Below are 12,317 nucleotides of genomic sequence, written 5' to 3'. Positions count from 1 at the left end.
CCAATTTAGCATTCATCAGTAGATCTTGTCTACAGCAATTATTACTGTGGTTTTCTAATGGTTTTCTATTTCCCCATGCACACGTGCATGCATGCTCAGCTCAGTAGTGTCCGACTTTGTGACTATAGCCTGCCAGGCTCCTCTGTCCATGAAACTTTTCAGTCAAAAACACTGGAGTGGGCTGGCATTTCCTTGTCCGGGGGATCTTCCTGATCCAGGGACTGAATCTGCAAAGCCTGCATTTCCTGCATTGGCAGGTGAGTTCTTAGCCACTGCAGCACCTGCGAGGCCTCACTCCCCCAGTACTGGTTAAAAGGGATGTATTCTGAAAGGAGCAGTGGGATTCCACAGTGTGGGGACACCACCATCGTTCTCTTCTTGAAAACTGTGGTCTGAGCGCCCCCACAAGGCAACCGGACTTAGACGTGATCTTACATGAGAGCATTTTTACAATGTTTTACGAGATGTGTGTGTGTGCGCGTGCATGCCCAGTTGTGTCTGACTCTTTAGTTGTGTCTGACTCTTTGCGACCCCATGGACTGTAGCCTGCCAGGCTCCTCTGTCCATGGGATTATCGCTATTGCAGCAAGAATACTGGAGTGGGCTGCCATTTCCTTCTCCAGAGGATCTTCTGGACCCAGGAATCTAAGCCATCCTGCGGCTCCTGGATTGGCAGGCTGATGCTTTACCACTGAGCCACCTGAGTAGCCCCATTTTCTGAGATGGAGAAATTTAAATCCCAGAAGAGGTTTGTTGGTTATCTCACAGTAACATTTGATAAAGTATTGTCGGTATTAAATATGTTCTTTATTTTTTAGTGATAAAAACACGTTTGCAATTTGCCACCTTTTTTGTGGTGACAAGTGCCTGTCAATAATGCAATCATGAAGGTACTTTAAAAACAAAAAAGACAGACTTTATCCAACTCTTCAAAGTAAAGATGCTATACTAATAATGAGAAAGAAAGTTGCTATTTTCTGAAGAAATTCATGTTAAGAGCATCTCAAAAATGGATAGACATGATTCCAGCTTTACAAAAATGTGTTGTCCAAAATCGGTCACCTATAAAACCTCTTGTAAGAGCACACTCAAACTTGGGAACTAAAATTCAAAAGTGAGTTTCAGTAGGTCTTGAACCCATTTGTTAATAATAAAAATACCACACTCAATTATTGAGCAAGAACAAGTTAGGAACAGTGAGACAGATGGAATTTTATTACAAAGATTTCAACAAACACTTTAAGACTAGGAGATGGAACTGAAGACAGTATTGTTTCTCAGAAAGCCAAGTCATCTGGACCCACGTCTTAATGAAGTGGGTTTTTTTTTTTTTTTTTTCCAGCTACAATAGCCATAAGAACTTAGCATTAAAATAAACTTACCTTAGAATCACACATTGCTTTTATTGTGAAGTGTTAAAACTAGAAGTTTCAAAAATAATGAAGCATTTTTAATAATATGGCTCTTACTAAACTTTTCAGAAAGAGTAAAGGGTTTTTTTTTAACCACAATACACACAAAAAGTATTTTAAAACATTTTTACCTCATCTTTTTTTCTCATCTATTTTTTGTCTTACGTGTATTAGTATAGTACACAGACAATTTAAAAATATGTATGTATGTACAAATGCTGGGTCAGAGCTCTACATAGTGAGGCGGGTGATTGATTTACACAGGGCTCTGTTTTCAGACCATTGCTTACATTCATAAAACAAACGTCTCCCACCTCAAGAAAATATAAATGGTATTGTCTTCTAGTTTTTATAACTTTAACCTTGTTCACTTTTAGTCCATCTGGAATTTGTTTTTGGTGTACCGTATGACTGAATTTTTGCCAGCTGTATCAGCACCTTCCACTGAATAATATGTCATGATCAGAACCACTTAAAATACCCACCTTTACCACGCTTAAAAGCATTTGAGTCTATTTTAAACCATCTTCCATTAACTTGTCTTTTGACAACAGTGTAAAAATTTACCATTGTAAAAAAAAGTATTTTTTGGTACAGCAAGTTCCTCTTCTTTTCCCCCTTTTGATGAAGATTTTATTTTCATCTGTTCATACTTTCACACAAATTTTTTATTTATACTTACAATACTTTTTGGTGTTTGGATTGGCTTTACACTGAATTTAGATGTTAATTCAAGAACTGACATGTTTACTAATATCAGAATGTTCCTAATTCTCAACTGCTTATAAGCCAGTGTCTCTCTCTGTTCTCACTTCCCCTTTACCCCACCTTCAAGGAGACCATGGTCTTGAAAAGTGAAAGTCATTCAGTTGTGTCCGACTCTTCGAGACCCCATGGACTATACAATCCATGGAATTCTCCAGGCTCCAATACTGGAGTGGGTAGCATTTCCCTTCTCCAGGGGATCTTTCCAACCCAGGGATCAAACCCAGGTCTCCCACATTGCAGGCGGATTCTTTACCAGCTGAGCCACCAGGGAAGCCCAAGATACTGGAGTGGGTAGCCTATCCCTTTCTTTGGCACATTTTCCCAACCCAGGAATTGAACCAGGAGCTATCAGGGAAGCCCCATGGTCTTAAATGTTAATAAATCTCTTTACAGTTTTACTACTTATGAATCCCTATACAATATACTGTTTTTCCTGGTTATGAACTTTATATAAGGCTAATTAGGCTGACTATACTTTTCTGATTTGCTTCTTTTTAACTCAATGTGGTTTCTGAGACTTACCCAGGTTGACACACAAAGCTGTGCGCTGCACTCAGGACTCGACACAGATGCCATGCACACACACATTTCATCTCTTCATTTCCCTGTAGATGGGTCGCTGGCTCTTTTCCTTTTTGGTTACTACAAACACTGCTGTTGTGACCATTCCTGTACATGGGTCCTGGGTATTCACATATGACGTGATTTTCTCTAAAACTGGAAGATATACCTGACGTTCAACTTCACTAGCTAATACTATTTTCCAAAGTGGTAGTACTGACTTACACGCAGAGTAGCAGATGAAGTTCCTGTTGTCACGACCTCTGCAATTTTTAGTATTTTCTGACCCATCCCCCCCTTTTAAAATTGCAGTTGACTTACAATGTTGCATTAATTTCTGCTGTGCAGCAAAGTGACTCAGTTATACATACATACGTTTCCACTACGGTTAACCCCAGGACACTGAATAAAGTTCCATGTGCTACACAGTAGTGCCTTGTTGTTTATCTATTTTATATGTAGCTTGCATTTGCTAATCCCAAGCTTCTAATTTATCCCTCCCCTGCTTCCTGACTTTTTAATTGTTGCCAATATGGGAATTGATGCTTTTGAACTGTGGCGCTGGAGAAGACTCTTGAAAGTCCCTTGAACTGCAAGGAAATCCAACCAGTCCATTCTAAAGGAGACTACTCCTGGGTGTTCATTGGAAGGACTGATGAGAAAGCTGAAACTCCAATACTTTGGCCACCTCATGAGAAGAGTTGACTCACTGGAAAAGACCCTGATGCTGGGAGGGATTGGGGGCAGGAGGAGAAGGGGACGACAGAGGATGAGACAGCTGGATGGCATCACCAACTCGATGGACATGAGTGTGAGTGAACTCCGGGAGTTGGTGATGGACAGGGAGGCCTGGCGTGCTGCGATTCACGGGGTCGCCAAGAGTCAGACACGACTGAGCGACTGAACTGAATTGAATATGGGGACTAGAAACTGCTATTTATGGTTTCAGGTGTGTTTCCTGATTACTGATAAGGCTGGACATTTTTTCATGCCTATGGGCCATTTCTTTCTTCTGTAAAATGCCTACTTGTGCTTTTTGCCCAATTCTCTCCTGAGTTGTTGCTTTCTTACTGATATACATTCAGGTGCTTTTTAACAATTATGTATATATCATGATTATCTGTATCTTGTTCCAGTTTGGCCTTACTTTTTCATTCTGTGGCATGTTTGGTAAACAAAAGTAGTTACTATTAGTGCAGCCAAATTATTTCTCTCTTAACTAATGGTTTGTACCTTTTCCCCTTCCCCCTAAAGTCATAAAAAATATTCTTCTATACCATCTTATAAGTTTTACAGTTTTAACTTTAATCCAGTAAATCTTTAATCCACTTGGGACTGACTTTTGTGTCTGGTGCAAGGTTGAAGTCCAATTCACTTTTTTTCCTTTTTGAAAAATTACTGAAGCCTCATTTAAGAAATAATCCGTCCTCCTCCTCCTCACTGATCTGCAGTGACTATCTTTTAACAAAATTTGGTTCTGGAACATGAGTGGGTCAGTTTCTGAGCTCTTTATTCCTATCCATTCATCTACTTATCATCTCTGTGCCAACTCCACAGTGTTTTAAGCACTCACTGTATTTCACAGTAAGGGTCATACTCTGGTAATCCTAGCTCTCCTCACACCTCACCTTCTTTTACAAGTATCTTGGATATCCATGGTCCTTTGTTTTTCCATTTAGATATTAGGATCAGCTGGGATTTTTTGTTGGAATTTCTTTAATCTACTAACAGATTCGGAGAAAGAGTTGAGACTGAGATGATCTTACCAACCACTGTCTATTTATGTCAACAAAGGTGCTTTTTAAAAATTCTCAATTTCTCATTAAAAGGCTTATGTATCTTTTATTAAGATTTTTAGGTACTTTATGACTTTTCTGTTCCTAGTATAAATTCTATTTCTTAACAATATTTTAAAAATTTACAGACATTACTGCTTGTGGTTGCTGCATTTAAAGGTAATCAACATTTGCATATGGATTGTGTTCTAGCAACCCTGATAAACTCACAAGGCTACTAATCTGCCTTGTAGATATTTTGGATTTTCACAGACAATCTGATCACATGTTAATCTGTTGATAGATGGGTCTGTCACATTAATTGATTTCCTAACATTAACCAATTTGCATTCCTGAGATAAATCCAATTTGGTCATCACTGATCACCATCATCACACACACACACACTCACATTGGTTGTAGAGGTCAGGATGGCCACTCATGCTGCAGGCTAATGAATGTGGTAGAATACGGAGTGTCATTATCATTTAAAGGAAGCATCATGAATGTACTATAAGCAAAACCATATATTCTGTATTAAAACAAACTTCCAGTAAACCAGGTATTAACATAACAAGGCCAAGGACATCTGTACAAGATTTATTTCATTAACCACAATGTTTTAGAGTGATGGTATACACCCTAATACAGAAGGAGTGATTCAAAATCCAGCAAGAGTTAAAGGTCAGAGCCAAAGTCAGTGGCTCTGAATCCCCAGTCAATAAGAGCTTCATCCACCATTTTGTTCTTCTTGGATTCATAAAAGAGCTAATGTACAGAACACCCTGTTCTAAGCCCCACCACGCTTTCTGACAGAAAAGGACCACCAGGAACTAGACTCACCGCTTCACCCTTGCTCTGGCTATGCTGGTGGGTGGCAGAAGCGTTTTGTCTGCATTTGGCCTCCCATTTACTCGCAAGCATTCCTGTCTCCAGTCATAGCTCCCCACAACATCACATCTGAACAACAACTCCTGAATTGCATGGCTGTAATATTGACAAACAGGGCCAATGAGGGCAATGAAATTGCCAACTGTTGAACAAGACATACCCTTTGAAGAGAACAGCCATAGTCTTATTGCATTTAGTACATAGTCACAACATTGAAATGACATCTGAGAATACAAAATATTTATTTTTTTCAAACCACAGAATTCACCTCGGAGCCACACTATCAATTTCCCAGAATTATAAGCCAATAACACACTGCATTTCTGAACAATGCAATCCAACTAGAAATGAAGATAATTTCCAGTCAGCAGGGGTACAATATACCCTACGGTCCTATAAGAATGTACCTCTGATTAGCATTTTCTTTAATGCTCCCACAGCCACTCCACCAACATAAGCAGAAATAGTATAGGTACGTGGCCACTTGGCTCTGGAAAGAGGTTCGAAATGAGGTCTTGGCCAGTGGACATGGGAAAGTGTCAATGATTTATTTAATCAACAGTGGGAATAGAAGAGGAATCATTTCCCTTGAAAAGAACAAAGGTCCTTTCATAGATCCTGGTGGCCAAAAACTGGGACAAATTTCAACTTGGTAAGGAAAATAACAGGAAAGCCATTTCTCTATGAATAACTATGACCTCTGTTTTAACTTCTGATAAACATAAATTTCACCTTGTGCAATCTTATTGAAAAGAGTAATCACAACTAAAAAGGTCCTTATAAATCTCTTCTGGGTGTATGTCAAGGGATTCATACTCTGATCTTAAATTTTAAAGTCCCGTTAAGTGGTCTAAAGTGAATTAAAGTCAAAGTAATACTCTGAAGCTCAATGAGATACCATTAAAAAAAAAAAAACCCAAACATCCAAACAATGACTGGATAACTAATGCAAGGGTTCTATTTTGTTTTTTAATTGTGAAGTTTTTTAATAACCCAGATTAGTGTATATTCATAGAACAATGTTATCTAATTCTAGCTGCTTATTGGAAAATTGAATTTTAGCTCAAGGGTAATGCCTCATGTAATAATCATGGAAATAATAAACTGCAATAAAAAACACAGAGAAGAAAACAGAGCCAGTCTCAGTGAGAAGACGAGATCTGAAGGGTGACCCTGGGAGAGTAAACAGCTTCTTCAATACTACGACACAAGCGCTCCTGCTCACTTAGCTCCGGAAACCAACTGTGTTTGCGAGATCACCATTACCTTTGTTTGTACGTGTGCACAGACCACCACTCTGAAGTTCTCCTTTTGTGCTGAAAAACTTTCAAACCCCTCGTCTGGCCGGTACAGAATATTATAGCGAGGTGATGTGTGTGCAAACTCTTCCTGAGGAATTCTTTGTGTGTGCAAATTTGCAACCTGACAGAAAGCATGGCGTGCAGCAAGAGGCGTGACAGTGTCACGGGCTGTGGCACTGGGATACATGTGCGTGCAGCGTTACTGCCACAGCCCACTCTTCTGCAAGCTCACTTACTCACACGGTGACTTTCATCCCGCACCCCGAAGGCGGGGAGGGGAACCGCCTCCAACTCATAAAAGGGACAGGGAAAAAAGTCCCTTCTCCACAAAATTTAATAACGCACAACTCATGTGCCCAGGTATTAGTCTCGTCTCTTTTCACTAACTCTTATCTAAGACGTAGTATGTGAAGAGTCACAACACCAGGTTTTGCTCTCTGCCCCACAGAAAGCACAGCAGTCAGGTTAGGGTGCAGCTGTGACTAGAGAAGGATATGAGACAACACATACTGAAGCCTAATGCCAGCTTTAAAATAAGTACCATCTCTCCAAACAACGATCATCTATTGATGTTAAGTGTCACCATTCCAAAGTGAGTGAAACGGCTTTCTCTGGAGGGTCCAGTTTCAGGCTGCATGTATGTATACACTAGCCCATTTGGCAAACCAACTACTTGTGTTGACTCATGAGACGATCAACCTGCTTTACAATTTTCTGCCTTTGATGATTTGGGCCCCATAAAAAGCCAGTGTTTAACTATGGTGTGTAAACTACATACTGTACTGGCAAGAACACAAGTGAACACGTGAAGGAAATACTTTTAGGCAGACAGTGTTAGTCAACACAAAATGGAGGCATTTCTTACTTCTTCACTGCAGACTAAGAATTTTGTTAAGAATCCCAATTAAATAAGCAAGGTCACTATTGAGTTAAAGAAATAAATTCTTCATACTGCAGTATACCTCACAAGGCTAAGATGAGTAAGAACCAGGCTGAATGTACTGGGAGGTGTTCCTCCAGTGCCTTCCAATCAAAGCTTTGCACCACTAAGCCCTCACCCATAGCGAGCTGCAGCCACTGTGCAAAAATTTACAGAGAGACTAAATTCTGCAAACTTTACTCTGCCCACTTTGTTAACACACACATAATAATAAAAAGAAGACAATACAAAATATTCCCCCATTAACTAAACAATGCAAAAAGCATCCAAAGATTTTAATGCCAATTCATATCCTAATGTGATGCTTTTATAGGGAAGGTTCCATTGTTGGCCGAAGAATACTTCCTTCCCAGAAAAAGCATTTGGGTACATTACTAGGATAATGAAGAGTTCATCCACATTTAATGAAACATTCCAACTTCATTCCTTTTCAGAAATATTATTATTAAAACTACTTGAGAGAATTTGGTTGCAGGTGTTATAAGCCTGCAGCAAGCATTCCACTGAGTAAAATAAAATTTGAACTTCATGATAAAAGAGAATTCTTCCTTGACATTAGAATGTTATGATGTGGCAAATCAAATCGTACAGGGCACAATGAGGGCCTGTTAATAGTCTTAACAGTAATTCAGTGTTTATCAATACAATCCAAGATGCTCACGGCATTAAAGGAGCACACGTGAAAGTCCTCCTCAAAATCTACCAACTCTGGTTGATAAGTACTTAAAAAAATAAATCTGACAACCTTTAACTTTTGCTTCTCTGAATACTAATTTTACAAATAAGAGGATTTCTATGCAATGACTTGACTTGCTCCTAACACTCCACTTCGAACTCACCCCGAGCCTGCTCTCTGCAAAAGCACCAAGTGAACCGGCAGAGGCAATTCTATGAACCACCTGGAAATCGCAAGTGTGATAGTCAGTATCCCTGGTATGTCTTCTTTTTTTGCCTCTAGTCCTCTGAAGAGACAAATTAGTCTGACATAGCCAACAAAGCCAAAAAGAGTCAAGCATATGCTCGATTTAGATTTAAGCAAAACTGAGCAGAAAATCATTTTTCCCTTGTTGCATCTATTTTCCTTTGCCTTTCAAAATCAATAGGGTAAGCTTCAGAGTCTTTTATAGGACTAAAGAGCACTAAGGAACTAAAGAGCACTGTGAGTGTATGGAAACAGAAAATCTAGCTTGGCCAGAGCCAGAAGGGAGCCTTAAAACACAGTGCTACTTCTTCTCTATGACACTTGAATATAATCTTTTAAAAGATACAGACTGCAGACTTTTTTAAGTACTTATCTCACCCATTTAAAATGAGACTGATCAGGAAAACCACACTATTGATTATGTTTGGATTTAATAACCATATCTGCTTCCTAGAGCATCATAGAAACCAGCTTTGACCACTGGGCAATTCTCAACAGTATTAAAAAGGTAGCTTTAGTGCTAAAGTACTGCCCAACCCTAAACTAGCATAATGCCAACACTACAGCAGCTGGGGAGAGCCTGTTAAATGACAGAGGAATGGAAATGTTCTAAGGAGTTGGTCCCCAACATTTAACAAGAAAACACCACTGCGAGGCAGGGGGAAATCTGACCCGTGTGCAGCATGTCCCTCTTTCCCCACTGATTTCAGCCTCCTGCTATGAGGTCATACCCGACATCTTGGCGGTCAGACTGTAATGCTATCAGCTTTTTCGGGAAGCATTTGTGAGTTTGACAACATGGTCACAGAGCTGCAAAGTGCACAAAGCTCAAGGCACAGAGTAGAAAAGAGTTATGAACTGATGGGGGTGGGGGGAGGGGAGAAGTTATATTGAAAGCAGAGTTAGCATTTTCCTGTAACAAGACTTTCTAATGCTAAACAAAGACCAACTCTTTTTTGTTTTTAAAAGGGGTCGTTTTGGTTACGGGTGAAAAATACTGTATTTTGTAATGATCTGCTTGATTTTAAAGCAAAAGACATCTTGATGTGTGAATCCAATCTGCCAAAGTGCTAAGTCCACAAATGAACAAAACAAGTGCTTTAAAAAAATCCTTCTGCTCTTATATTTTTTGGAGGAAGCTGCTGATTTTGGCTGCCGGATCTCACTTAGCAATGGTCACTCTTCATGATGTGTGTTCCTCACGGAATCTGTAGATAAACTCGTTAAAAGATTGTCCCATTTCAAAACCATCCCCAAGTCTAGCAGCAACTGTTTTGTTTTTGTTAGTTTTGTTTTGTTTTGTTTTTAAATTACAAACCAAAGCAAGAAGTCCAGCATCCTCTTCCAAGAACAGCTTGGTGACACGGCTCCTGAGTGTCTGCGGGACCCCCGCTGTGCTCTGAACACAGTCTCTGCAGCTCCAGTGTCCTCTTTTCAGGAAGTAAAGTACATTCAATACATTCACTATCTGTACCCTCTGGAACTTGCACAGGCTGATGAGCTGTCTGCAAAAAAAAAAAAAAAAAAAGGAAGGGGAAGAAGTATCAACAGCAGCCAACATCTATCTGATAATGGTAGAAATCTGCTTATGTGACACATATTTCTCATCCTTCTCCCAAAAGTAGATCAGGAAAAAAAAAACCTCAAAACCCCGTGGCTGTGAATGACGAGAAAGGGGACCATATCACCTGGCACTGAGTCTGGACACTTATCTCATTCTAGTGGAGACGAAAGAACTGGCAGCCTCTTGACAACTGCCTGAGCACTACCACCAGCAACTGGGCTTCAGAGCTGCCACGGCTTACAGAACAGTCTGACCCTGCCCATATACAGTGCCCTTGGAGACCACCATCAGGAACTCTGTGGACATCATTATGGCCAGTGGCTGCTTTATATCACAAAACCATCAAAAATGGTAAGGAGCATCATTACTTACTATAAGTCAACTCATCCCCAGCTCTCTTCCGGGACTGGTCACCTCTGGGGATAAGAAAAGGAGGAGTCAACAGAACTGACTGACATCGTCACACACCAAAGTAGAGGAGAAATGAATTGACATCACTGATGATGGAAGTGGAGTAAGTCTTTCAATTTTAACAACCTATTTTAAAACTGACTTTAAAATTGACATTAAACTTGTAAACAGCAGCTGAGTCACTTATAACCTGAATATTCTTAGCTAAAAGGTGCTACCTTTTAAATATAGAAAGCCATTAAATGAAGGAAGGATTATCTATAAAGATGGGTCCTAGAAACTGGTTCAGACTAAACTGTCTTTGAAGACAAATCTAGGCTCTATTAACAACATCCTTGGTAAACTGCATATAACAGGGCAAATTTCAACTATGAAATAGAATATACCAAAATCTTCCCCTAAGAGCCCTATTATGGGATTGAAAACTGCTTAAAGCTTTTGAAGAAAATCTCAGAAATCTTAATGAATACCCTTCTTGCAGACAGAACATGAACCTTTACATACAGTAACCAGTTCACCTTAAATACTTACAGTAACACCTAAATACCTACAGAAGTTCGAGTTCCACTTAAGAGATAGGAAAATAAGAATTCTATGCTATTTGTAAATCCTCCGTTAGTCTCTGAGATTTCTTAGACAACAGTCCAGACAAACGACTAAAATGCCTAAATAATGAGTAATAATAACCAGTCCACTAGCTTTTTCCTCAGTCTCAGCAGCATTTACCCGGTTGACCTCCTCCTTCCTGAAACACTCCAAGTTCTGCCCAATGCTCTGTCCTTGGCCACTTTCTCTTCTCCTCCACGTATGTTCTCCTTAGTCTAGGAGAGTGGTCATACCAGTCCTGTGACTTAAAATATGATCCTTATGCCAATGGCTCCCAGATTTCTATCTCCAGCTCTGATTCCCTCCTGACCTTTCAGTCTTGTAAGGTCCAGATTTCTCATCGCCACTGTCACCTGGATGACTTCCACGTTCTGCAAATTTACCACGGCCAGAATGCATTCCACCCCCACGGCTTCCTCAGTAAATTGCACCACCATCCGCCCAACTACTCAGGCCCCAAATCCTAGCTCATCCTTGATTCCTCTCTTTGCCCTACTCTGGAGCATTCTGTCTCAACACATAACCCCAAATCAACCACTGCTCGATCCCACAGCTACAATGCCAATCCCAATCCACTATTACCTCTCCCCTACTCCACTGCAAGATCTTAGAATTAGTCCAGGCAAGAGCCAGAGCTACCTTATGTTAAAAGCATGTATAAGATGACTTCATGTCTCTGATTAAAAGCCCTTCGGTGGCTTTCTATGACAGTTAAAAAAAAAAAAAAACTCTAATTCAAATTTATTTTCCCAGCCCTGTGAATTACAGCTCTTATCTGCCTCTCCACACCCATTTTCTCTCTCTGTTCACTATACTTCAGTCACTCTGGCTTTCTTTCTGTCCCTTGGACATGTTAGCACTTCTGCACTTTTTTCTGTACCTGCAACACTCTCCTCCCAAGTTAGCCGCATGGCTATCTCCTTACTGTTTAGCTGGGATTCTCCTCGGGGGCATTACATCACTAAGTGAGGGGACAGCCCCTCGTGCATGCCCTAGTCAGCTACTCTCCATCCTATGCTCCGTCTCATTTTCTGTGTAGCACTCATTATTATTCGAAATAATTTGTTTACACGTTTGCTATTTATCTCCCAACAGCAGAGTATAAGCTCAATAAAAATAGGAACTCTGCCTGTCTTGTTCACCCAGTATCTAGAAGCAGTATCTAA

The 12,317-nt window shown here is 40.1% G+C and overlaps 1 protein-coding gene across 2 annotated transcripts in view; it reads right to left on the bottom strand.

Annotated features, from left to right (window-relative positions):
• Positions 1-1,192: 1,192 nt before the first annotated feature.
• The window catches only part of CACUL1 (CDK2 associated cullin domain 1), a 72,600-nt gene continuing 61,475 nt past the window's right edge, over positions 1,193-12,317 (bottom strand). Inside the window, exons 8-9 of one of the 2 annotated variants that reach the window (XM_027529408.1) lie at positions 10,507-10,550; positions 1,193-10,075 (exon numbers count right to left, since the gene is read on the bottom strand). In XM_027529408.1, the coding sequence (XP_027385209.1) occupies positions 10,035-10,075; positions 10,507-10,550 (85 nt within the window). In that variant the 3' untranslated portion in view covers positions 1,193-10,034. The remainder of the gene's footprint in view (positions 10,076-10,506; positions 10,551-12,317) is intronic. The other variant, XM_027529407.1, reaches the window with a different exon arrangement.

The sequence above is a fragment of the Bos indicus x Bos taurus genome, chromosome 26, assembly GCF_003369695.1.
Source record: "Bos indicus x Bos taurus breed Angus x Brahman F1 hybrid chromosome 26, Bos_hybrid_MaternalHap_v2.0, whole genome shotgun sequence".
NCBI classification, from domain to species: Eukaryota; Metazoa; Chordata; class Mammalia; order Artiodactyla; family Bovidae; genus Bos; species Bos indicus x Bos taurus.
This window is presented reverse-complemented; position numbering and strand designations above follow the sequence as displayed.